The sequence below is a fragment of the Hyperolius riggenbachi genome, chromosome 8 (genome assembly GCF_040937935.1).
Source record: "Hyperolius riggenbachi isolate aHypRig1 chromosome 8, aHypRig1.pri, whole genome shotgun sequence".
In the NCBI taxonomy this organism is placed as follows: domain Eukaryota; kingdom Metazoa; phylum Chordata; class Amphibia; order Anura; family Hyperoliidae; genus Hyperolius; species Hyperolius riggenbachi.
In genome coordinates this window covers 273,351,847-273,379,532 of record NC_090653.1, presented here as the reverse complement: position 1 = coordinate 273,379,532, position 27,686 = coordinate 273,351,847, and the positions used below count along the sequence as shown (strand labels likewise).

The 27,686-nt window shown below is 46.6% G+C and overlaps 1 protein-coding gene across 4 annotated transcripts in view; it reads left to right on the top strand.

Moving 5' to 3' along the window:
• Nucleotides 1-27,686, top strand: part of SETX (senataxin) — a 142,081-nt gene that overhangs the window by 110,139 nt on the left and 4,256 nt on the right. For all 4 annotated transcript variants that reach the window (XM_068248869.1, XM_068248870.1, XM_068248867.1 and 1 more), the window contains exons 17-23: nucleotides 8,150-8,221; nucleotides 11,487-11,636; nucleotides 11,726-11,833; nucleotides 13,224-13,396; nucleotides 14,305-14,397; nucleotides 22,908-23,075; nucleotides 25,828-25,926. In XM_068248869.1, the coding sequence (XP_068104970.1) occupies nucleotides 8,150-8,221; nucleotides 11,487-11,636; nucleotides 11,726-11,833; nucleotides 13,224-13,396; nucleotides 14,305-14,397; nucleotides 22,908-23,075; nucleotides 25,828-25,926 (863 nt within the window). The remainder of the gene's footprint in view (nucleotides 1-8,149; nucleotides 8,222-11,486; nucleotides 11,637-11,725; nucleotides 11,834-13,223; nucleotides 13,397-14,304; nucleotides 14,398-22,907; nucleotides 23,076-25,827; nucleotides 25,927-27,686) is intronic.

Below are 27,686 nucleotides of genomic sequence, written 5' to 3'. Positions count from 1 at the left end.
TTTAGGGGCCCTAAACCGTGAGGAGTAGTCTTGAAACCAAATGTGGCAAAATGACCTGTGAAATCCTAAAGGTACTCATTGGACTTTGGGCCCCTTAGCGCACTTAGGGTGCAAAAAAGTGCCACACATGTGGTACCGCCGTACTCAGGAGAAGTAGTATAATGTGTTTTGGGGTGTATTTTTACACATACCCATGCTGGGTGGGAGAAATATCTCTGTAAATGACAATTATTTGATTTTTTTTACACACAATTGTCCATTTACAGAGAGATTTCTCCCACCCAGCATGGGTATGTATAAAAATACACCCCAAAACACATTATACTACTTCTTCTGAGTACGGCGATACCACATGTGTGACACTTTTTTGCAACCTAGGTGCGCTAAGGGGCCTAACGTCCTATTCACAGGTCATTTTGAGGCATTTGGATTCTAGACTACTCCTCACGGTTTAGGGCCCCTAAAATGCCAGGGCAGTATAGGAACCCCACAAGTGACCCCATTTTAGAAAGAAGACACCCCAAGGTATTCTGTTAGGAGTATGGTGAGTTCATAGAAGATTTTTTTTTTGTCACAAGTTAGCGGAAAATGACACTTTGTGAAAAAAAAAACAATACATATCAATTTCCGCTAACTTGTGACAAAAAATAAAATCTTCTATGAACTCATCATACACCTAAAAGAATACCTTGGGGTGTCTTCTTTCTAAAATGGGGTCACTTGTGGGGTTCCTATACTGCCCTGGCATTTTAGGGGCCCTAAACCGTGAGGAGTAGTCTTGAACCCAAATGTCTCAAAATGACCTGTGAAATCCTAAAGGTACTCATTGGACTTTGGGCCCCTTAGCACAGTTAGGCTGCAAAAAAGTGTCACACATGTGGTATCGCCGTACTCAGAAGAAGTAGTATAATGTGTTTTGTGGTGTATTTTTACATATAACCATGCTGGGTGGGAGAAATATCTCTGTAAATGACACATTTTTTTATTTGTTTTACACACAATTGTCCATTTACAGAGAGATTTCTCCCACCCAGCATGGGTATGTGTAAAAATACACCACAAAACACATTATACTACTTCTCCTGAGTATGGCGATACCACATGTGTGACACTTTTTTGCAGCCTAGGTGCGCTAAGGGGCCCAACGTCCTATTCACAGGTCATTTTGAGGCATTTGTTTTCTAGACTACTCCTCACGGTTTAGGGCCCCTAAAATGCCAGGGCAGTATAGGAACCCCACAAGTGACCCCATTTTAGAAAGAAGACACCCCAAGGTATTCCGTTAGGGGTATGGTGAGTTCATAGAAGATTTTATTTTTTCTCACAAGTTAGTGAAAAATGACACTTTGTGAAAAAAACAATAACAATCCAATTTCCGCTAACTTTTGACAAAAAATAAAATATTCTATGAACTCATCATACACCTAACAGAATACCTTGGGGTGTCTTCTTTCTAAAATGGGGTCACTTGTGGGGTTCCTATACTGCCCTGGCATTTTACGGGCCCAAAACTGTGAGTAGTCTGGAAACCAAATTTCTCAAAATGACTGTTCAGGGGTATAAGCATCTGCAAATTTTGATGACAGGTGGTCTATGAGGGGGCAAATTTTGTGGAATCGGTCATAAGCAGGGTGGCCTCTTAGATGACAGGATGTATTGGGCCTGATCTGATGGATAGGAGTGCTAGGGGGGTGACAGGAGGTGATTGATGGGTGTCTCAGGGGGCGGTTAGAGGGGAAAATAGATGCAATCAATGCACTGGGGAGGTGATCGGAAGGGGGTCTGAGGGGGATCTGAGGGTTTGGCCGAGTGATCAGGAGCCCACACGGGGCAAATTAGGGCCTGATCTGATGGGTAGGTGTGCTAGGGGGTGACAGGAGGTGATTGATGGGTGTCTCAAGGTGTGATTAGAGGGGGGAAATAGATGCAAGCAATGCACTGGCGAGGTGATCAGGGCTGGGGTCTGAGGGCGTTCTGAGGTGTGGGCGGGTGATTGGGTGCCCGCAAGGGGCAGATTAGGGTCTAATCTGATGGGTAACAGTGACAGGTGGTGATAGGGGGTGATTGATGGGTAATTAGTGGGTGTTTAGAGGAGAGAATAGATGTAAACAATGGATTTGGGAGGTGATCTGATGTCGGATCTGCGGGCGATCTATTGGTGTGGGTGGGTGATCAGATTGCCCGCAAGGGGCAGGTTAGGGGCTGATTGATGGGTGGCAGTGACAGGGGGTGATTGATGGGTGGCAGTGACAGGGGGTGATTGATGGGTGATTGACAGGTAATCAGTGGGTTATTACAGGGGAGAACAGATGTAAATATTGCACGGGCGAATTGATAAGGGGGGGGGGGTCTGAGGGCAATCTGAGCGTGTGGGCAGGTGATTGGGTGCCCGCAAGGGGCAGATTAGGGTCTAATCTGATGGGTAACAGTGACAGGTGGTGATAGGGGGTGATTGATGGGTAATTAGTGGGTGTTTAGAGGAGAGAATAGATGTAAACAATGGATTTGGGAGGTGATCTGATGTCGGATCTGCGGGCGATCTATTGGTGTGGGTGGGTGATCAGATTGCCCGCAAGGGGCAGGTTAGGGGCTGATTGTTGGGTGGCAGTGACAGGGGGTGATTGATGGGTGATTGACAGGTAATCAGTGGGTTATTACAGGGGAGAACAGATGTAAATATTGCACGGGCGAATTGATAAGGGGGGGGGGGGTCTGAGGGCAATCTGAGCGTGTGGGCAGGTGATTGGGTGCCCGCAAGGGGCAGATTAGGGTCTAATCTGATGGGTAACAGTGACAGGTGGTGATAGGGGGTGATTGATGGGTAATTAGTGGGTGTTTAGAGGAGAGAATAGATGTAAACAATGGATTTGGGAGGTGATCTGATGTCGGATCTGCGGGCGATCTATTGGTGTGGGGGGGTGATCAGATTGCCCGCAAGGGGCAGATCAGGGGCTGATTGATGGGTGGCAGTGACAGGGGGTGATTGACGGGTGATTGACAGGTGATTGACAGGTGATTGACAGGTGATCAGGGGGGATAGATGCATACAGTACACGGGGGGGGGGGGGTCTGGGGGGGGGGTCTGGGGAGAATCTGAGGGGTGGGGGGGTGATCAGGAGGGAGTAGGGGGCAGATTAGGGACTTAAAAAAAAAATAGCGTTGACAGATAGTGACAGGGAGTGATTGATGGGTGATTAGGGGGGTGACTGGGTGCAAACAGTGGTCTGGGGGGTGGGCAGGGGGGGGTCTGAGGGGTGCTGTGGGCGATCAGGGGGCAGGGGGGGGGAAATCAGTGTGCTTGGGTGCAGACTAGGGTGGCTGCAGCCTGCCCTGGTGGTCCCTCGGACACTGGGACCACCAGGGCAGGAGGCAGCCAGTATAATAGGCTTTGTATACATTACAAAGCCTATTATACACTGTTGCAGCGGCGATCCGGATGCCAGTAACCCGCCGGCGCTTCCGAGCGGCCGGCGGGTTACGGCGAACGGGGGGCGGAGCCAGTCCCCGGCGGCTGATCGCGTCACGAATGACGCGATCGCCGCATAGCCACTCCCGCAGCCGCCCCCGCCGATGGGCGTATTGCGGTCGTTTGGGACCGGTCTTTGCCGCCGCCCATCGGCTGGGGGCGGTCGTCAAGTGGTTAATAGGCAGAAGGGACTATGTAGTGACCTATAGTGGTAGTAAGGGCCTGTACACACTGCTGCGCTTTTCAAATTGCATGCGTTTTTTAATCACAAGGTCTTTTGAAAAATAATGAAAATCGTGAAGACCTGTACACACTGGTGCAATGCGCTTTTTCTATTCTCATAAAGGCTTGCGATTTAAAAATCGCATTCGATTTTAAAAACGCAGCACAAGCGCAGCAGTGTGTACAGGCCCTAAATGGACAAAAACAAAACATCAGTCACCTTATCACATATCAGTCACCTTATTACATATGGAGAACTAGGGTGTCTGCTGACAGTCTGTGATGTGTAAAAAGGGCCAGTAACGGTCCAATTTATAGCGAAAAATCGTTCGAGCGATCGGAAATTCTGATCGGATTGGTTGTAAATAATCTCAGTTGATGGGCACAATCGATTACAAACTATTATAAAAATAGTCGTCCGATTGGATTTTTGTCAAACCAAAATTTGGATTTTCTTGTTGGTTGTGATAGGAAGCAAAGATTGGTTCGTTGATGGTGTAGGGAACAATTTTTCGTCCGATCAGTATTTCTGATCGCTCGAACGATTTTTCGCTAGAAATTGGACCGTTAGTGGCGACCTATAGAAAGCTCTCTCCTTCCCTCTGCACACTGTCCTGCTTGGATAAACAATGCAAGCTACGCTGACAGGGAGAGTGTCTTGTGAGCAAGCGGATCATTGAATCAGACTGACTGAAATCCGTCCGCTCACAAGCAGGGGCGTATCTGGGTAGTATAGCGCCTATGACAAACACTGAAATTGCGCCCCCCCCCACTAGTCAGAGGCTCCCACTTTCTAATGCACATTTGTTATAGTCGTCTGTGTTTTTGTCGGTCTTTTTATTCCCTCTCAGTACTCTGTCCGTTCTGTATAAATAAATACATAATAATAATATGGTAGGACATTATGGTGGCCATACATAGTACAATAAAAACGTTCAATTATACAGTTTATTCGATCTAAATAATCGAATGAGTTGAAAATATTTTTTTCGATCAAGAAATTTGAACGATTATACCGTTTTTTTTCGAGAAAAATCAGTTCGGACATGCTGGAAAAATCTTTATATTCGATCTAACGGAATAGTCGAACTAAATTATTAATCAAAAAAAAAAAAGAAAAATTGTACCGTGTATGGCCACCTTTACACTGACTATGGTAGGCTTAGATTGTAAGCTCCTTTGAGGACAGTCAGTGACATGACTATGTACTCTGTAAAGTGCTGCCTTGATGACTCTACTCCCCATCCTGCAGAATAGATCTGCTTGGCAAGAGTCTGAGCGAGAGGATCAATCCCAGTCGCAAAGTCTTCATCTCTCGTGCAGTTGCAGCGGCTCCACCTTCCTCAGCGTGCTTCCCCCTCTCTGCAGAGCCTTCAGAGCTGCCTGGATCTCCCCCTAGTGGCGCCTCCTCTCTAATCTCTCCCCTGGACGGAACCAGCAGCTGTGCGTGTGTGTCTCCGTTATAGGGAGACGGGACACACTCCAGGCAGCTTCGGCTGCACAACAAGGGTGCAGGCATGGTGCCCATGGTACAGGGGGGCGCTCATGGCACTAGCCATGCCTGTACCCCTCTACATACGCCACTGCCCACAAGACTCTCCTGTCAGCATAGCGTGCATTGTTTATCCAAGCAGGGCAGTGTGCTGAGGGAAGGAGAGAAAGCTTCTTATACATTCTTATTGCCACACGCAACCCGCTACCCTAGCTCTCCATATGTAAGGTCTGATCAGGTGCCAGATTTTTTTCCCTTTTACTACCACTAAAATGTCATTACGAAGTCCCTTCTGCTTATTTAAGGTGAAAAAAAGTACAACTTTGATAGTGTTCCTTTAACTTATGTTTGTGGGACCTCTGAGGAAACTGGAAAAACGGATGGACTTGCACACTGCATGCAGATAGTGTCTTGGCCCAGATTCATACCAGGACCTAGCCCTGCAAGTCGAGAGTTCTATCCACTAAACCAATGTGTCCTTCAGGTCAAATTGCTGTTTTCACTGGCAAACTTTGTGAATTTTAAAAAGGCAGTTAAGATGAGATGGCTCCATAACAAAGGCCTGGTGCACACCAAAAACCGCTAGCAGATCCGCAAAATGCTAGCAGATTTTGAAACGCTTTTTCTGTAGCGTTTCAGCTAGCGTTTTGCGGTTTTGTGAAGCGTTTTTGGTGTAGTAGATTTCATGTATTGTTACAGTAAAGCTGTTACTGAACAGCTACTGTAACAAAAACCGCCTGGCAAACCACTCTGATCTGCCGTTTTTCAGAGCGGTTTGCGTTTTTCCTATACTTAACATTGAGGCAGAAACGCATCCGCAATCCAAAATCTGCAGCAGCCCGGGAGTATGCGTTTCTGCAAAACTCCTCCCGCTCTGGTGTGCACCAGCCCATTGAAATACATTACCCAAGCATATACGCAGCCGCAAGCAGATCGCAAACCGCAGCAGAACCGCTCTGGTGTGCACTAGGCCAAAGAGAGCCTAGCTATCCGTTAAAGGACTTCTCAATTGAGAGGGATATGGAGGCTGCCATATTTATTTCGTTTTAAACAATTCAAATTGCCTGGCTGGACTGCTAATTCTTTGTCTCAAATACTTTAACCATGGACCCTGAACCCTTAAAAGGGAAAAAGATTAAACTCCATGCAAACCTTTTATTCCCATCAGAGCAAAGGCACAGATCTCTACAGCCTGTGTATAAGCAATATTGCTTTTCTGCCAGCAGGTGCCACTGCAGCACAACTATTCAAAATGATCTTACAGACATACCCCATAATTCTATTGCTAGCCACAGTTTTTTGAGAAATGTACAGTTCATTTATGGTCTCTAATGGTTTGCAAAATAACTGTTGTACTAACAAACGTTTCCTGCAAAAATTAGTACATTTGTCAAGATGTGAGCTGATATTACTTAGATAAAAAGTTCCTCTGCTTTTTTTCTGGGTGAGAAGACATGGGAAGTCTTTTACTATCAGCATTCACAAATTCACGTTGGCAGGGCCGGATTTGTACTCTTTACTGCCCAAGGCCACTGTCACCAGCCACCCCCTTTCAGTATAGGTAGCCAGATGACTCCTCTCCCTTCCCTCCACTGTAGGTAGCCAGATGACCCCTCTCCCCTTTCCCTCCAGTATAGGTAGCCAGATGACCCCTCTCCTCTTTCCCTCCAGTATAGGCAGCCAGATGACGCCCTTAATCCCTCCTTTTCCCATTCCCTTCTTTTAGTATAGGATAGGTAGGCAGCTCAACTTCACACTGCAGCAGCCATCAGTGTCACTCATTTCTCAGCTAGTCTCCAGTGCAAAAGCTTCCACCAATGCTGCCCAAGTCCATAGCCGCCAGCCACAATGCAAACGCGCATAGAGAACAAGGTCATTACTGCACAGGCGGCTAGCAGAAAAGTACCGTGGTCATGCGCTAGCCTAATCTCCCTGCATTGCAGCTTTTGCAAGCTTGCAAATGCTGCACCAGTTTAGCCTGCTGCTTTGGTGCCCTTGCTCTTGTGGTGCCCTTGGCCATGGCCTAGTGGCCTTGGCCTAAATCCGGCCCTGCACGTCAGTAGCCTTTCGGGAGGTTAACACTGCTAGTTTTTATTCAGTGTCTGCATAGTACTGAGGCCAAGGAAGAGGACAGTGTCTGCAAAGAGGGAATATGCCAAAAATCTTGGTTAATTGATTCTACCCCAAATTGAGTAATATGTCATAAACCACTACCTGCAAGTAGAAATGGAGATCACCGGAATTCAGTAAATGAAAAACTGCCAGGGGGCTGATGAAGACAGCCAGCTGTACTGTTTGCCTTTGGCTAGGTTTACAGTGGTCAGTTGTATAACTCGCGTGTTATGATGACTGTGAACTGCAATGGAGACTGGTCATAGACTTTAAAACAAAGCGTGCATGTAGCGAGTTAGAAAAACGTGATCCATTACTGTGAATAGGCCCATAGAATTGTATGGGCAGTGAGTTGACCTGCAGAATTTTTCTGCAATGTATCTGACCACAGTGGACAGGGCCTTTCTGGTTTTCCTTTGTGAACAGTTTAGGCCCACCTTAACCAATTTATTTAGAGGCTTGAAAGTGTTCCAAGTCAATTTATTTTTGAACTTTTTTTTTTCTTACTTTTTACATTTCCGTGCTTCTAATTAGTACTGTTGTAATGTGTATTTATGACCACTTGTCACTAGGGGGCAGTGAGACAATAAGAGGACTTCTGCTTTCAGTTTCTATATTTTCTCCTACCAGAAAGAGGTCAAAGCATTCCAAGAATGTACAGCAAAATGAGTTCTGCTGACTGAGGGCAAAAGCACTGCACTTATCTCAAACGAGATAACTCTGTTGGAGCTGCTAATAGCTTAATTGGCAAGCCTGAAGCATTGTATTGATATTTCTTTAGCACACCAACTGACTGACTACTTGTTTCCTGATCATAATATATTAATACTAATAATGCATTTTTTCCTTTTGACCAGAGTGAAGAGTTGGATCAAAGAATTGCCAGGCTGACAAAGGAACGGCAGCTTGTGGCAAACGTGCTGAAGGAGGTAAGCATAATATTCTAAATTGTCAGTTTCCCAAACCCCTAATACCTCTCCACATTAGAACAGGAATCTTTACAAGAGAGCGCTCATGTGTCAGTATTACAGAAGCTTTGGATTAGAGAGGTCCTCACACCTGCAGATATAGACTAACAAGTGTCTAATGTGGGTGCTTGGCCTGTAAGATGGACCAATATGACATCAAATGACCTAGTTAAAGAGACACTGAAGCGAAAAAAATATATGATATATTGAATTGGTTGTGTACTATGAATAATTATTAGAAGATTAGCAGCAAAGAAAATATTCTCATAGGCCTAGTGCACACCGGAGCGTTTCCGCTGCTGTTTGCGATCTGCTTGCGGGTGCGGATCCGCTAGGGTAATGTATTTCAATGGGCTGGTGCACACCAGAGCGGGAGGCGTTTTGCAGAAACGCATACTCCCGGGCTGCTGCAGATTTTGGATTGCGGATGCGTTTCTGCCTCAATGTTAAGTATAGGAAAACCGCAAACCGCTCTGAAAAACGGCACTTCAGAGCGGTTTGCCAGGCGTTTTTTGTTACAGTAGCTGTTCAGTAACAGCTTTACTGTAACAATACATGAAATCTACTACACCAAAACTGCTACACAAAACCGCAAAATGCTAGCTGAAACGCTGCAGAGAAAGAAGAAAAAGCGTTTCAAAATCTGCTAGCATTTTGCGGATCTGCTAGCGGTTTTTGGTGTGCACCAGGCCATATTTTTATTTTCAGGTATATAGTGTTTTTTCTAACATTGCATCATTCTATAATATGTGCAGATTACACAACAGTCAGCATTCAAAATGATTCTTTCAGAGCAGTCTGTGAACTAATGACCTCTCCTCTGGCAGAGAAAAATTAGATAGTTCAGGAACAGTTGAGATAATAAAAGTCAGAAAACAGCCCTCTCCACGACTTTCAAAGTCGTAGAGCTTAATGGCTTTTTTGCATAGAGATAACAACTGGAGTTTCTTAACTCTTCCTGTACTGGAAACAGAGTGATGTATCTGATCTTAATGTTTTATTTCTTATCTGTACTACACATACAAATCATAATATCATATATATTTTTCCGCTTCAGTGTCTCTTTAAGTAATTTGACCAGCAAGCCAAGTTTGTAAGTTGCAATCAAAGAATTGTATTTGTATAGAATACAAGAGCAAGATGCAAATATATACAAGCATATCAGGCACTGAACAAACAGTTAGCAAGTGGTTAAACATAGAGGTCGAGAACAACAGACACAATGGACATATACTGTAGATCAATGCTGGATAAGTAAGGCAGAGAGTCATCACAGTAGTGGCATAACAGACAAACAGAGCAAGAGCGCTATCAAGATAGCAAATGCTAGGAACAGAATTCTCTTTATTTACTGTATAAAATTCACTGAAATCAAAACGTGGCCAGTGCAATACAACTGTTATTTAAAGAGAACCTGAGGTGGGTTTGTGAAATCCTATTATGACACAGAGGCATATTCTGTAGATATTGACCAGCCTGTGCATCCTTCTATAGTGCGACACGCAGATTGTCGCTAGCCTGTTATTTATCTCTGCCCTGCTGCTCACCTCCGCTCCCCCGCCTTCTGTATAGTGCGGCTCCTTGTCTGTGTCCCTTCCCTCCCCGCCTCCATAAGCTTCCTCCAATCAGCTTACGGAGGCGGGGAGGGAAGGGATACATGATAACAGGCTAGCGACAATCTGCGCGTCTCTAGCCTGGCGTTTTTGTTACCCTCCCTAGCGTTCTGGACGAGCTGAGCTCGTCCAGAGACGCTGGAGGTCACCGTTTAGGCCCTGCTGGGCCGATTTGAATCATTTTTTTTCCAATGTTTGCTGCGATCGCCGCCGCCGATCCGCCGCGAAAGAGGGCCCCCCCCGCAGACCCCATGCGCAGCCTGGCCAATCAGTGCCAGGCAGTGCTGAGGGGTGGATCGGGACTCCCTATGACGTCACGACATCGATGACATCACTCCGTTCGTCGCCATGGAGACAAGGGAAGCCCTAAAGGTAATCCCGTTCAGAACGGGATTTCCCTATGGGCAAGCGCGCCGGCGGCGATCGGAGGGGTGGGTGGGAAAGCGAAGGGAGGGGGGAATCGTGTAGCTAGCGATAGGCTAGCTACATGAGAAAAAAAAATTAGACGAAAAAAACCGCTGCGGATTTTCAGAACGCCCAGCAGGTGGGGGGACATCAGAGCCTGGTTTTGGACGCACTATAGAAGGACACAGGGGCATAATCTGTTTACAGTGACCAGCCTCTGAATCCCAGTAGGATTTCACAAACCCACCTCGGGTTCTCTTTAAGTAGAGCATGTATTTATCCAGAGCTGGGACAAGGTCCTCCAGCACCCAAGGCTGAGACACCAAAGTGCGCCCCTCCATCCCTCCCACCCCAGCTGTCACACACTGATTGCTATTAGACTAAGAGGGTCACAGGGCCCACAACCTCCCCAACACCTTAATATCTAGTTATCTGGCGTGCAGTCACTGCTATGTATCCCCTTTTCTTATTTCTTTCTGCTTCATACACAATTAGGAATGACAGCTGAATGAATTGTGCGCCCCCTCCTACGCTGCGCCCTGAGGCTGGAGCCTCTCCAGCCTATGCCTCGGCCCGGCCCTGTATTTATCTACTTATATATGTGGGTTTTTTCCTGGCATGGCATGGCCGCTTTTGCTATTTTAAGGTGGCCACTAATGATACAATTTCCCAAACAGTCGTTTACAAACATTTATTTGTATGAACGATTGAAAATGATCATTTGGGACCACTAATGAACAAAAATCTCCTAACCAATCCGATCAGATTGACGGGATTGAACTGAAAATGGCATTGTTTTCATTCATCTAATTGGATTGGTTAGGAGATTTTTGTCCATTAGTGTTCCCAAGCAATCATTTCCTATAGTTCATACAAATAATCATTTGGTAACGATCGCTGGGAAATTTGTATTGTAATTAGTGGCCATTAGTGCAGCTGTCACAATCATTCACCCAAAGGTTTTCTCCTTTTTTTACTTGACAAACTGAACGTTATCTTTTTCTCCTTCATACATCAAAGAAAAATGTCCACAGTCCCCTCAGAGCACATTTCCTGTCAGTGTGATCACATGATAAAACTCCAGGGGAGGTGACAGTCTGGCGAATCTCCTGTAGAAGAGGGGATGTGAATATAATTTCAGCTTTAGCGACCTCATTGGGAGGGTTTTTAACTTTTTGTTAAATGTGCTGTTGTCTTCTGATTTCCAGCAACGCAGGCGGCCTCAGGAAGTCCAGCGGAACATTATTCTGGAGTCTCATGTCATCTGCTGCACACTAAGCACAAGTGGCGGCTTTTTGCTGGAATCGGCCTTCAGGCAGCTGGGTCAGGAGCCATTCAGTTGTGTCATCGTGGATGAGGTTAGTGTGCTGCACCTAATATCAGCTCTTCATCACTTGTTTCTTGTTATTTCATGTCCGATAATCATACATTTACGCTTGTTCCTCAGGCCGGACAGTCATGTGAAATCGAGACTCTCATTCCGCTCCTCCATCGATGTTCTAAGCTAGTATTAGTGGGAGACCCACAACAGCTTCCACCCACGGTTATCTCTCTGGTAAGTCTGTCTGGCTTATAATGGTCAAGCTGATGTGAAGTTTGCATGACAGTTTTAGATAATTACCTCAGGAGGGGGAAGCCTGGATCCTAAAGAGACTTCTTGTCTTCGTACATCAGCCCCTTCCAGCGTGGGAACCCCAAAGTGTGGCCTCCCCACTCATGTGCACTAACAACGTTCCACTCGAGCTTTGGTGGAAATAGATGTGCTTTTGGACCCAAGCCAGCTCAGCTATTTCCTAATAAAGGAGGGCGGGGCAGTGCTAGTGCGACTGGACGAGCAGTCAACAGATGTTGCCAAGTTATTTTTCGAGAGTTCCACAACTGGAATGGTCCTGCGAAGGAGGATGACTGAAGCCTCTTTAAGATCCAAATGCTTCCCCCTCTCGAGGTATGTACCCCCATGGGGCACTTTTCTTTTGTTTGTTATACTTTTATTGTTAGAGCTTTTTCACAGAAACCGTTCTCTCTTACTGAGCTATCAGATAGTCCTACACTTTTAGCCTTAGGACAAAAATCAAACACGTGTGTAATACAGTGGTCAGTTTTCACAAAAGTTGCAATCAATTTGGAAAAATGTATTGGAATTCTTGAATTGAAAAAAATATATATATATAAATTTATAATGTGTGGCGAACTTACAATATGTAGCATTGCAAAATTAAGTTTGACACTAAAGAGCATGTCCCTCCTGTGCTAAGGTCACATGATGGCGCCTACCGGATGCTGGCAACTGAAATGCATGCTGGGGTTGAAAACTAGTATAAACAGGTGATTAACTTTTCTCCTAGACGGCTTATAAGTGGCTTCCTGTAGGCATAGTCATGTGACCACAGCCAGGAAAAATGAAAGAAAGGCGCTTAAGTTCCATAACAAAAATCGCTTTTTTAAAATGCAATGTATGTTCCACTACAAGGAGTTTAGGGTGTTCTTTTAGAGACAGCACGTGTATGTGGTGACTGTAGTTCTGCTTAAAGTGTACCTGAAGGGAAAATTCACCTCATGATTGAGAAACCTCTGAATCCTACAGAGGCTTCCCCCATCCTCCTCTGCAGGTCCGTTCCAGTGCTGAGACCTCCGAAAAAGAGCTTGCCAGCTGCATGCGCACTAGCAAGGACCTGCTTGGCTTTCTTCAGAAACAGGTGGGCCAGATCGTGCTTGTGCTACAGCGAATGTGCAAGCTGCCGATCAAGCTTCGCTTTTTCCACAGGAGCTCGAGCGAGTCTGTGCTACTGCACAGTGTGCCGTGCTGTCGTCACTGGATCTGCCTGGCTGAGGACGGGGGAAGCCTCTTTAGGATTCAAAGGCTTCTTCCTTGCAAACCTCATGGGTTTGTGTCAAAGGATAAATATCAGTTCTATTCATTGGTAATGTTTGTCATCTCTTTTCAGAAAGCAGAGGACTTGGGTTATGGACAATCCTTAATGTCTCGGCTGTGCCAAATCTTGGAGTCCTCCGGCAGCAATTCTCCTGTCCTGCAGCTGACTGTGCAATACCGGATGCACCCCGATATCTGCCTGTTTCCTTCTAATTATTTTTATAACAGAGTATTGAAAACGGATAGGTAAGATTTTCTGTGCTTTCTTACCAGTTCAAAGCCTTTGTCTCCCAAGGAATCCCAAGCTCAGTGACACGATCCCAAGTGGGCAATCACCAGAAAGCTCTGTTTACTAGCACAGTACGCATGCTAGAGAGTTCTCAACCAAGGTGGCCTGGGCCGTCTATGCAGAGAATCTAGTGTGTGTATTGGAGACCTGATGCATTGCTGAAAGGTCTGGTCTGCTGGATAGTCTTTGCCAATCCCATTGTTCCCCTACTCATCCCTCCCCCTCAAAGCCACTTTGTTGTGCACTGCACATCATCCTCTGCCCCCTCCATAGTGCTGTGAGTGTACAGAACTCTGCCCCAAACTTTCACCCGAGGAATCAAGTCCCGATCCCGGCAGGTGACAGTAATAGTGTGTGCTTTGTCTTTAGCCTATATTGATCATATTCAGACACCTGCAACAGAGCAGTGCATTGGTAACATTACACCAGCAAATTAAAGTTATTTAGGGTGATGACTCAGGAATTTCAGTTCAGTTTCAGTCACTGAGGTGGAACCCACCAATCTTAAGGTGGCCACTAACGGTCCAATTTCTAGCGATAAATCGTTCGAGCGATCAGAAATTCTGATCGGATTGGTTGTAAATAATCTCCGTTGGTGGACACAATTGATTATGATCGAGTGAAAAAAATGTCGTCCGAATGAATTTTCGCCGAACCAAAATTTGGATTTTCCTGTTGGTTGTGATAGATGGGACGCAAAGATTGGTTCGTTGATGGTGTAGTGAACGATGTATTACAATATTTCACTTCCGATCAGAATTTCTGATCGCTCGAACGATTTTTGGGCTGTTGGGCCGTTAGTGGCCACCTTTACAGTAGTGGATTTGGCAGATGTCCTGAACCCTCATTTCATTTTCCCCTGCAGGGCAACAGAGGAAGTGCGCTGTTCTTCAGATTGGCCTTTCCAGCCATATATGGTGTTTGATGTATCTGATGGCTATGAGACAAAAGAACGGGAGTGAGTATCACAATTTTTTATATGTTTGTACACAAAAACCTGTAAAATTATTATTGTACCCATGGTACAAATATGCACTGCATTCCATTTTAGATTAGTTTTAAAGAGAAGTATTAGATTGTCTGCATAGTATTTCATACTTACAGGAGAAAGCGTATCTGATGTTGGCAATTTCTGATTCTGTTAAAGCAGACCTGAACTTTTGCACAGCGCACAATAAAAAGTCCTCTTAGTTGCTTAGGAATTCAATGCTGTGTGTTCTGTGTGTGTTTAGGGAGATCAGCCTGTCTAATTAGCTCATATCAGCAGCTGTGAATCAGGGCTGTGAGCAGTGTGCAGTGGCTCTCTGTTAATAAGTAAACAATGTCCTTAACCACTTAAGGACCAGGGTTTTTTCTAATGATCGTAGAGCCCACGCAGCACCGATCAGGAATGTGGCCGGGCGATCAGACTTCCCCCCTTTTTTCCCCACTAGGGGGATGTCCTGCTGGGGGGTCTGATCGCCGCCGGCTCTGTTCGTTCAGCGGGGGGGGCTCCTCAAAGCCCCCCTCCGCAGCCATTTCCGCCCTCCCTCTGCTTACCTCCCTCTCCCTCTTCTCCCGTAATGCGCAGGACGGAAGTCCGTCCTGCGCATCCTAGGATAGGCTTTAGCCTATCATATGCTGGCGATCCCCGGCCAATCAGAGGCCGGGGATCGCCGATCTACGTCATGGCGCTGCTGTGCAGCAGCGCCGTGTGATGTAAACAGCGGGGATTTCTTCCCCGCCTGTTTACATTTCGCCGGCGAGCCGCTATCGGCGGCTCTCCGGCTGTTCACGGAGACAGCCTCCGTGAACTGGCATTCCATGCTATACCACTAACGACCCGCCGCCTATCGGCGTTAGGCGGTCGTTAAGTGGTTAAAGGTGCCCATACATTACTCGACTTGGCAGCTGATCGACTATCCCATTCGATAATTATCAAATCTGATGAAAATGGGGGCCCGCCAAGAGCATGCCCGACCGTTGATGCGACCAATTTCAGGTGTATTGTGAAGGTTGGGGCAGTGTCTGATAGATGGGAGTAAAGTAAGTTGTAAGTACATGATTGTTTCGGTTTGAAATTGCCTCCCAAAAGGCCACACCGCTGGAGCCGATGGATTAGGTGAGCTGTGCTACCACTGATTTCATTTATTCAGGGCGAGCAGAGGACACAGGGGGAGGAGGGGGGGGGGGGGTTGGCAAATTACGGCTATAGTGCCACTCGGTGAGTAATTTGGGTGCCGTCAAAAGATGGAGCTCAAATTACTTTTTAAACACTGTAATTTGGCTGCCAGCAATAGCTGTCAGCCAAATTACATCAATCCCCACCATCCTCGTGGACCTGGAGGGGGAATAGTAATTAACGCCGCCGGGATTGTTCGGGAGCAGGGTAAGCCTTATATCGGCTTTACCCTGCGCCCAAATCTCCCAGTGGCAATTTCATAGGTATGCGAACAGGGGACAGAAGGGGACACATGAGGTACAAGGGGGACACAAAAATTGGGAAGATCATCTACAAGACGCTCCTGGAACATGGCCGCACCAGGTTTAGTATATATATTTTTCCTGGTTTTTGCCCTCATAACCTAGGTGCGCCTTTTATATGCCGAAAATACGGGTACTCTGTTGTAGAATACACAGGCAGTCCCCTTCTCACAAACCAGTTCCATACCAGGAGTTTATTCATAAGTTGCGTCAATCAATATATATACAGTGGGTTGCAAAAGTATTCGGCCCCCTTGAAGTTTTCCACATTTTGTCCTATTACTGCCACAAACCCGAATAAATTTTATTGGAATTCCACATGAAAGACCAACACAAAGTGGTGTACACGTGAGAAGTGGAATGAAAATCCTACATGATTCCAAACATTTTTTTACAAATAACTGCAAAGTGGGGTGTGCATTATTATTCGGCCCCCTTTGATCTGAGTGCAGTCAGTTGCCTATAGACATTGCCTGATGAGTGATAATGACTAAATGGAGTGCACCTGTGTGTAATCTAATGTCAGTACAAATACAGCTGCCCTGTGAGGGCCTCAGAGGTTGTCTAATGGCCGGTGCACACCAAAAACCGCTAGCAGATCCGCAAAATGCTAGCAGATTTTGAAACGCTTTTTCTTATTTTTCTGCAGCGTTTCAGCTAGCTTTTTGCGGTTTTGTGTAGCGGTTTGGGTATAGTAGATTTCATGTATTGTTACAGTAAAGCTGTTACTGAACAGCTACTGTAACAAAAAACGCCTGGCAAACCGCTCTGAAGTGCCGTTTTTCAGAGCGGTTTGCGTTTTTCCTATACTTAACATTGAGGCAGAAACGCATCCGCAATCCAAAATCTGCAGCAGCCCGGGAGTATGCGTTTCTGCAAAACGCCTCCCGCTCTGGTGTGCACCAGCCCATTGAAATACATTACCCTAGCGGATCCGCACCCGCAAGCGGATCGCAAACTGCAGCCAAACCGCTCTGGTGTGCACTAGTCCTAAGAGACTATTGGGAGCAACAACACCGTGAAGTCCAAAGAACACACAGGGCAGGTCAGGGATCAAGTTATTGAGAAATTTAAAGCAGGCTTAGGCTACAAAAAGATTTCCAAAGCCTTGAACATCCCACGGAGCACTGTTCAAGCGATCATTCAGAAATGGAAGAAGTATGGCAAGAACTTGTTCAGTATGAAGCTAGCTCCCCGGAGGGAATTGGTTGATGTGCCCTAGACTCCCAATATCTCCACACTCCGATATTCCAGTTACCAGTCCACAGTGGAGTCGGCACCATCAAACGTATTAAAGCTCTTTATTTAAAGGAGAACTGTAGTGAGAGGTATATTGAGGCTGCCATATTTATTTCCTTTTAAGCAATACCAGTTGCCTGGCTATTCAGCTAATCCTCTGCCTCTAATACTTTCAGCCATAGGCCCTGAACAAGCATGCAGCAGATCAGGTGTTTCTGACAAATTTAGACAGATATGACAAGATTAGCTGCATGCTGGTTTCTGGTGTGATTCAGACACTTCTTTAGGCAAGTAGACCATCAGGGCTGCCAGGCAACTGGTATTGCTTAAAAGGAAATAAATATGGCAGCCTCCATATCCCTCTCACTACAGTTCTCCTTTAAAGCAGCATGATGAGCAATCTGTAACAGCTGTTACAGATTGCTCATCATGCTGCTTTAAATAAAGAGCTTTAATACATTTGATGGTGCCGACTCCACTGTGGACTGAAGAAGTATGGCACAACTGTAAACCTACCAAGACAAAGCCGTCCACCTAAACTCACAGGCCGAACAAGGAGAGCGCTGATCAGAAATGCAGTCAAGAGGCCCATGGTGACTCTGGACGAGCTGCAGAGATCTACAGCTCAGGTGGGAGACTCTGTCCATAGGACAACTATTAGTCATGCACTGTACAAAGTTGGCCTTTATGGAAGAGTGGCAAGAAGTAAGGCATTGTTAACAGAAAGCATAAGAAGTCCCGTTTGCCACAAGCCATGTGGGGGACACGGCAACCATGTGGAAGAAGGTGCTCTGGTCAGATGAGACCAAAATGGAACTTTTTGGCCAAAATGCAAAACGCTATGTGTGGCGGAAAACTAACACTGCACATCATTCTGAACACACCATCCCCAATGTCAAATATGGTGGTGGCAGCGTCATGCCTGGGGGTTGCATCTCTTCAGCAGGGACAGGGAAGCTGTTCAGAGTTGATGGGAAGATGGATGGAGCCAAATACAGGGCAAACTTGGAAGAAAACCTCTTGTAGTCTGCAAAAGACTTGAGACTGGGGCGGAGGTTCACCTTCCAGCAGGACAATGCCCCTAAACATAAAGCCAGGGCAACAATGGAATGGTTTAAAACAAAACATATCTATGTGTTAGAATGGCCCAGTCAAAGTCCAGATCTAAATCCAATCGAGAATCTGTGGCAAGATCTGAAAACTGCTGTTCACAAACGCTGTCCATCGAATCTGACTGAGCTGGAGCTGTTTTGCAAAGAAGAATGGGCAAGGATTTCAGTCTCTAGATGTGCAAAGCTGGTAGAGACATACCCCAAAAGACTGGCAGCTGTAATTGCAGCAAAAGGTGGTTCTACAAAGTATTGACTCAGGGGGCCGAATAATTACGCACACCCCACTTTGCAGTTATTTATTTGTAAAAAAAAAATGTTTGGAAGGATGTATGATTTTCAATCCACTTCTCACATGTACACCACTTTGTATTGGTCTTGCACGTGGAATTCCAATAAAATTGATGCATGTTTGTGGCAGTAATGTGACAAAATGTGGAAAACTTCAAGGGGGCCGAATACTTTTGCAACCCACTGTGTGTAAATATATACGCACGCACGCACGCACACACACACACTGGTACGTATATACATACATACATACATACATACATACACATACACATGTACTAGTAGGGCTATTTTTAAAGGGAACCGGAAGTGAGAGGTATATGGAGGCTGCCATATTTATTTTCTTTTATGCAATAACAGTTCATAAGCATATACAATAGGGTACACAGCGCTCAAGATTCTCAAAAATTACACGCGTCAATATGATGTCTCTAAGATAATCGATCCAGATCAATCTGATCGAACATTTATCAATATGATGTCTCTGAGGGAATAAATCTAGATCAAATACACAATCAGTATGATCTTATAACACAGTCCCAAGGAACTAGAGGCCAGGTAGCCAAACAAATACAGTCTATAACCAGGTGCGCTTCTGTTTCAAGAATGAGTTATTTCTCGGAGCAATACACGTTCAATGTAAGATCAGCGCTTGCTTAGTGATATGACCGTTTACTACACCTCCACCAAGTTCACCCTGTGAGATCCACACTCACCAATGGCGGAGGGCCAGGATTACAGTGGCCTTCATAAGCTTTTGGGGCATTACCAGGCTCACCTCGCCTTTGGACACTCTTCTTCTCCTATTTGCCAGCACTTCCTCCCAATGGTCACCAGGACATTTCTCCATAAAATATACCTCAACAATAATAGACCTTCATTGCGCAGCTTGGTATTTTATTAAAACATTGCACTCACGTGTGACAAGAGTTGGCATGGCTTGCAGAGTTTCTAACGGGCTCCAACCCGTGCGGCCTCCCGGGCTGACCGCTGTGAAGATGTTAAATCCGGTTCTGAGTGCGTCTCACCACCGCTACGCCTTACTCTCTCACACGCGACTCCACTTCCGCATGTGGCTCCTCCCAAGCCACATATTATTATTGTTGAGTATTGTATGAAGAAATGTCCTGGTGACCATTGGGAGGAAGTGCTGGCAAATAGTAGAAGAGTGTCCAAGGGCGAGGGGAGCCTGGTAATGCCCCAAAAGCTTAGATGAGCTAAGCATGCAAATACTGTAGCCAAGGAGGAAAAAAAAACTACACTCCCACTGGCACTGCACAGTTCTTGAAAGTTAGGAAAAGGTACCCAGGCCAGGTACCGTAAATAGAAAAACAATTGTGGGACATATAGGGGCCTATTTTAGAAAGAAAGAAAAAGGGTTTACATATATATTTGGGGCACTATTTTTTGTCACTGTATTTTTAGATGTTACAATTCCCCTTAAAGGACTACTGTAGGGGAATAGGGGGAAATAGAGCTGAACTTATCCAGGGCTTCTAATGGTCCCCCTGCAGACATCCTGTGCCCACGCACAGGATGTTCACTTCTGGAATTTCCATCTTTAACCACTTTACCCCCGCCCGTACGAATTTCTCCGTCCCTTTTTCCATCCTTTAACCCCCAGGGACGGAGAAATCCGTACTTTCCGCGCTCCCGCCGCTGCCCGCGCTCCCGCTCGTAAACACGCCGCCCGCCGCTAGTAAACACGCCGCCGCCCGCTCGCCCCGGAGATCAATGAACGGGAAAATCCATTCCCGTTCGTTGATCTAAGCCCCGCAATGATCCGCTGCTCTCCGATGGGCAGCACGATCATTGTGAAAAAAAACAAACACTCACAGCCTCCTAGTACTCGCTCGCAGGTCGCAATAAACAAAAAGTTACTGTTGCCATCTTGTGGCCAAATAGTAAAACTACACCCTAAGCATTTTTTACATAGAAATAAATTAGTGTTACACAAAAAATTAACTCATTACCTCCCACACTCCCCATTTTTTTTTTTTTTTTTTTTTAATTAAAAAATTTACAATTAAAAAAAATACATAAATAGTTACCTTAGGGACTGAACTTTTTAAATATTTATGTCAAGAGGCTATAACACTGTTACTTTATAAACTATGGGCTTGTAATTAGGGATGGACGCAAAACTGAAAAAAATGCACCTTTATTTCCAAATAGAATATTGTGATAGGGACATAATTTAAACGGTTTTTATAACTGGGACAAAAGGGCAAATACATTTCATGGGTTTTAATTACAGTAGCATGCATTATTTAAAAACTATAATGGCCGAAAACTGAAAAATAATTAATTTTTTCCCCACATCTTTCCCATTTTCCCATTAAAACACATTTAGAATAAAATAATTCTTGACATAATGTCCCACCTAAAGAAAGCCTAATTGGTGGCGGAAAAAACAAGATATAGTTCATTTCATTGCGATAAGTAATGATAAAGTTATAGACGAATGAATGGAAGGAGCGCTGAAAGGTGAAAATTGCTCTGGTGCTCAGGGGGTAAAACCCCTCAGTGGTGAAATGGTTAAAGTCTGAAAACCACTGCTCCTGCGTAGCCGCGTCCTCACTCCCGTTGATGTCACCAGGAGTGTACTGTGCAGGCGCAAACCGTACTGGGCATGCACAATACACTCCTGGTGACATCAGCAGGAGCGAGGACGCGGCTACGCAGGAGCAGTGGTTTTCAGACTTTAAAGTTGGAAATTCCAGAAGTGAATCAGAGGCTGAACCAGAGCATCGGTGATTGGCTGTGCGGGCACGGGATGTCTGCGGGGGACCATTAGAAGCCCCGGGTAAGTTCTTCTCATTTTCCCCCGACCCCTACAGTATTTCTTTAAGCCTTAAAGGACTACCCCTTAACCCTTTCCACTCGTATGTCCCGCATAGCGGGGCATCGCGAATTCCGCGTTGCACTTGTATGTCCCGCATAAGGACATCCCTGCAGCGGCGGTTTGCAGCGCATCAGGACCGCCGATCTGTGTGTGCCGGTTTGTGGGCATGTAATACTACATGCCCACACACATAGTGCCCCCCAACCCCATACCTCTTGTCCCCCATCAGCAAAATAAGGAAGTGACATTTAGATTTAAATGTCACTTCCGTTTCTTTCCTGTTTTTTTTTTTTTTAATAAAAACTAGCTACTGATTCATGTTTGCAGATTCCATTCTGCAAAAAAATTAAAAACAATTGCAGATTAAATTTTTTTTTCTTGTAGATTGCCTGCAAAGTAGTTAACATAATGAATGGCATCCTATGGGATGGACTGGGGGAGGGTGTAAATAGTAGCTAGTATTTTTTTTGCTAATCTGCCCAATCTAAATACCAACGGTTGCATTGTGTACAGTAAGACCCGGGTGGCGGGCATCAAACCACCTATTATTGCGAAACTTGCTCACGCAGGCCCGGATTACACCCAGGAAACTGTTTTTCAATTTACCATACCTTGGCTTTCTCCTCTGCTACCAGCCAATAGGAGATGCCATACTGTCCAAATAAGGTATCAAATTACGGTAAACGTTATAATGTGTTCTTTACAATAAGATCTACCATGTTACTGTGTTATGTTCCATGTTAAAATGGGAGAGAGTGTAAGAGGGGAAGCGCATTTCCTTAAAAAAAAACGACTTCCTTTAGGAAAAAACTCAGAGTGGAAAGGGTTAAAGTTTAAGGGGAATTCTAACATCAAAAAATAGTGACAAAAAATAGTGCCCCAAATATACATGTAAACCAGGGGTCTCAAACTCAATTTACCTGGGGGCCGCAGGAGGAAAAGTCAGGATGAGGCTGGGCCACATAAGTAATTTCACAATTGTGGCGCATCGCCGCCTCTGCCCGCCCCTCTCACTCTTCTTTCACAGAGAGGGGCGGGGAGAGGCGGCTATTGACGTCAGGAGGGGCAGAGCTGAAGCTGAAAGCTCTGCCCCTTCCATGAAATGCCGGCGGATTGCCCCCCGGGCGATTTGGGGGCTCTGCAGCCCTCGTTTATCGGTGGGGATGCGGCGGATTACTTGGGAGCACTGAAGCGAACTATAAGGAAGCTTTTGCCGGCGAGGGCCGCAAAATATTGTATCGAGGGCCGCAAATGGCCCGCGGGCCGCGAGTTTGAGACCCCTGATGTAAACCCTTTTCCTTTCTTTCTAAAATAGAGCCCTATATGTCCAACAATTATTATTTTTCCCCCTTAACTCTCTACAGTAGTCCTTTAAGCTGATGTCAAAGGGTCCATGTACACTAACCATTGGTGATTTTTTTTTTTTTTATTATTATTTTTGTTTGGTTTGTTTTTTTTAATGCTTTTTTTTCTTAGTCTGAATTGTTTTAATTCTTTTCCAATTACTTTGTTTCTGGACAGGTCATTTTACAATCCTCAGGAAATCAAATTGGTGGTAGACCTAATAAAGCTAATTAAGAGCAAGAAGAAAGATTTCAGCTTCCGCAATATCGGTGTTATCACTCCCTACCGCGCTCAGAAGATGAAGATCATTGACGAGCTCAGGAAAGTCTTTGGCAATGACCCGAAGTAAGAAGAGTAATATGCTAATTCTCTAAAGAGGCCATTAGCAGTACAATTTTTAGTGAACTATCATCTTTTTGAACAGATATTTCAGATCTTATTGTATGAAGACAAAGTGGTAATCCCTATCGGTCATGTTTTTATTTTATGTTTTTGTCTCAGGTTTCCTTTAAAGGACCACTATAGTGAAAAAAGTAGGCAGTTAACACCTGACAGAACCGACAGGTTTTGGGCCAGTTCATCTCCTCATGGGGGATTCTCAGGGTTTTCTTTGTTTTGAACAGCAGTTTAACTGCCAAACTAGTAAGATACCAGCCAGCTTCCCTAATCACAATATTTTGTCAGTTAAGCTGGCCACTAACGGTCCAATTTCTAGCGAAAAATCGTTCGAGCGATCAGAAATTCTGATCGGATTGGTTGTAAATAATCTCCATTGGTGGACACAATCGATTATGAATGAGTGAAAAAAAATGTCGCCCGGATGATTTTTTGTCGAACGAAAATTTGGATTTTCTTGGTGGTCGTGATGGATAGGAAGCAATGATTGGTTAGTCGATGGTGTAGTGAACGATTTTTCGTCCGACCAGAATTTCTGATCGCTCGAACGATTTTTCGCTAGAAATTGGACCGTTAGTGGCCAGCTTTAGACTTTGCAACTGCTGTTCAGGAAATGCGCTGGACATTTTCTGTCAAATCTGACAAAATTATCTGGATGCTTGTTTCTGGTGTGCGATTCAGAAACTATTGCAGCCAAAAGGCTGCCAGGCAACTAGTATTGTTTAAAAGGATATACATATGGCAGCAACTATAGTCCTCTAACTAACTTAAGGAGTCCTTTAAAGGACCACGATCACAAAAAAAGTGGCCAGTTAAGATCCTCCCTGCCCCTCTCCACCTAGTAGCACCCAGTGTGATCCTTCCCGGCCTTGCTCACCTAGTACAGTGTTCTGCAAACTTGGTTCTCCAGCTGTTAAGGAACTACCTGTATGAATCAGGACTGTGGCTGTCAGACTCCCACGACTTGTAGTTCCTTAAAGGGGAGGAATGGAGGGTGAAAAAAGGAAAAGATTTTATACATACCTGGGGCTTCTTCCAGCCGCATAAGCCTGAATCGCTCCCACACCGCCATCCTCCGCTTCCTGGATCCGCCGGTACCGGGCCCGTCACTTCCGGCGGACGCGGCCAATTCTCTGCATCACAGGGGCTACCTCCATATCCGTACGCATGCGGCTGCGCAGTAGGCAGCTGCAAGTGTACGTGTATTGAGGGAGCCCCTGTGATGCAGAGAATTGGCCACGTCCTCCAGCCGACTGGCGGTAATGACGGGACCCGGTACCGGCGGATCCAGGCAGCGGAGGATGGCGGCGTGGGAGCGATCCGTGCGTATGGGGCTGGAGGAAGCCCCAGGTATGTATAATGGCTTTACTTTTCTCCCCTCTGATTCTCTTTAACAGCTAGAGAGCCAAGTTTGCAGATCACTGATCTAGTAGCACCTAGCGAGGTCCTCCCACTCCCTGCTCACCTAGTAGCACCCAGGGTGGTCCTCCCACTCCCTGCTCACCTAGTAGCACCCAGCGTGATCCTCCCACTCCCTGCTCACCTAGTAGCACCCAGCGTGATCCTCCCACTCCCTGCTCACCTAGTAGCACCCAGGGTGGTCCTCCCACTCCCTGCTCACCTAGTAGCACCCAGGGTGGTCCTCCCACTCCCTGCTCACCTAGTAGCACCCAGGGTGGTCCTCCCACTCCCTGCTCACCTAGTAGCACCCAGGGTGATCCTTCCAGCCCCTGCTCACCTAGTAGCACCCAGCGTGATCCTCCCACTCCCTGCTCACCTAGTAGCACCCAGGGTGGTCCTCCCACTCCCTGCTCGCCTAGTAGCACCCAGGGTGGGCCTCCCACTCCCTGCTCACCTAGTAGCACCCAGCGTGGTCCTCCCAGCCCCTGCTCACCTAGTAGCACCCAGGGTGGTCCTCCCACTCCCTGCTCACCTAGTAGCACCCAGGGTGGTTCTCCCACTCCCTGCTCGCCTAGTAGCACCCAGGGTGGTCCTCCCACTCCCTGCTCACCTAGTAGCACCCAGCGTGGTCCTCCTAGCCCCTGCTCATCTAGTAGCACCCAGCGTGATCCTCCCACTCCCTGCTCACCTAGTAGCACCCAGGGTGGTCCTCCCACTCCCTGCTCACCTAGTAGCACCCAGGGTGGTCCTCCCACTCCCTGCTCACCTAGTAGCACCCAGGGTGGTCCTCCCACTCCCTGCTCGCCTAGTAGCACCCAGCGTGGTCCTCCCAGCCCCTGCTCACCTAGTAGCACCCAGGGTGGTCCTCCCACTCCCTGCTCACCTAGTAGCACCCAGCATGATCCTCCTAGCCTCTGCTCACCTAGTAGCACCCAGCGTGACCTTACTTACCCACCCAGCTACAAAAAATTTCTGGGGGCGAACACTGCAGTTCATCTGTCCACTGATCACAGATACACTGTCGCCTTGTGAGATAATAAAGAATGGATTCAGGTGAGATTTTATACTGAGCTGTAGGGGCAGCAGAGCAGTACAGAGCTCGTAGCTGCAACTGGGAGAAGAATATTAGATCAGGTCCCTGCTGATAATTCATCTGATATCTTATGGGGCAATTTAGGAACGGGATAGATGATCAATGTCTGGTAGATATCCATTGTTTCTCACATTTGCTAGACGCTTGCTCAACATAATCCCTTTTAGACAGATCATTAACAATACCCTCCATCTTGCTATCTTTCAGGCCATGCGAAGTGGATACAGTTGATGGTTTCCAAGGCCAACAAAAAGACTGCGTGATCGTCACATGTGTGCGGGCCAACTGCGTTCAAGGCTGTATTGGGTTAGTATTGGTATCACGACTTTAATCTTAACATACTAAAGTGAACTAAACAGAATCTCTCCTAAGGGAAGTTTGTAAATAATGTTGGCTTTGTGGACAGGGCAGCGTTAAATTAACTGCTCCATAGTCCCTGTCTCCACAAGTGAGTCCATCTTGCAGCTGACTCCACCAAACAGCCGCAGTTTAAAGTGCCTGTGAGTGCAGCACGTTGTAAGGGGGCTGCTGGTGCATCCCGGGGGATGTGTTGATCCCAGCCACTAGTGCATGGTGGTTGATCTAGCGTGCCTTGCCGCCAGTGCATGCCGGGAGATGTAGTCTTTGTATCCTGCAGTCCTCTCAGCCAGGAGATGTAAGGACATTAAAGACTACATCTCCCAGCATGTACTAGTGGCCAGGGACGCTGATCTCCCAGCATGCACCAGCAGCCCCCTGTCTACACCAGCAGACTACATGTCCCGGCATACACCAGCAGCAGGGTACTCACTGGCACTTTGAACCGCGGCAGTAAAAGCTGCAAGATGGATGCCCTCGTGTGTAGATGGGGGTGCTACGGATCAGCCCCCCTTGGTCGGTTAATTTAATGGTGCCCCCCAAACGTTGCCATTTTGAAATTTAAAGTGAAACTTAAGTGAAAATAAACTGATGAGGTAAACAATTGTAACTGTTCTCCTACAAATTACTTTTAGATATCCCACAGTTTTATATTATGTTTTATAAATGTTCACTTATAGCTGAATTATTGCAAGTTTCCTTCTGTTTCAAGAAAGCAAATTTCACCAAGCATTGCTTGTTAGTAGGAGGGCTTTTCGGTCTCTTTTCTCCCCCTATACATTCCTAGTGGTTTGGGTCACCCCCGAGCTGCTTGGTTGCAATACTTTTTTTTCAAGTTTTTAAAACCACTTAACGACCGCCTAACGCCGATAGGCGTCAGCAGGTCGAAGTGGTGTCTCCATGTTTCCATGGAGATCGTTTATCCCTGGCCTCTGATTGGCCGGGGATCGCTGGCATCTGATAGGCTGAAGCCTATCCTAGGCGGCGCAGGACGGATTTCCGTCCTGCGCAGCCCATAGAGAGGTGCAGATGGAGGAAAGGAGAGAGAGGTAGGAAAATCGCTGCGGAGCCCCTCCTCCCTCCCCCCCCCCCCCCCCCCCCGCAAGGCCACACGGAGCGGCGGCGATCAGACCCCTCCCCCCCAGCAGGACATCCCCCTAGTGGGGAAAAAAGGGGGGGGGGAGAGTCTGATCGCCCTGCCTTTTACCCAATCGGTGCTGTGGGCTGGAGAGCCTGTGCAGCACCGATCATTCAAAAATCCTGTGGTCCTTAACCACCTTAGCGGTATGGACGAGCTCAGCTCGTCCAGTACCGCCAGAGGGTGCCGCTCAGGCCCTGCTGGGCCGATTTTGATAAAATAAAAAGCAGCACACGCAGCCGGCACTTTGCCAGCCGTGTGTGCTGCCTGATCGCCGCCGCTCTGCTGCGATCCGCCGTGAGCAGCGGCGAAAGAGGGTTCCCCCAGCCGCCCGAGTCCTGCGAAGCCGGAACAAATAGTTCCGGCCAGCGCTAAGGGCTGGATCGGAGGCGGCTGACGTCAGGACGTCGGCTGACGTCCACGACGTCACTCCGCTCGTTGCCATGGTGACGAGGAAAGCCAAACAAGGAAGGCTGCTCATTGCAGCCTTCCTTGTTACTTATGCTTGCCGGAGGCGATCGGAAGAACACCTCCGGAGCGCCCTCTAGTGGGCTTTCATGCAACCAACTTT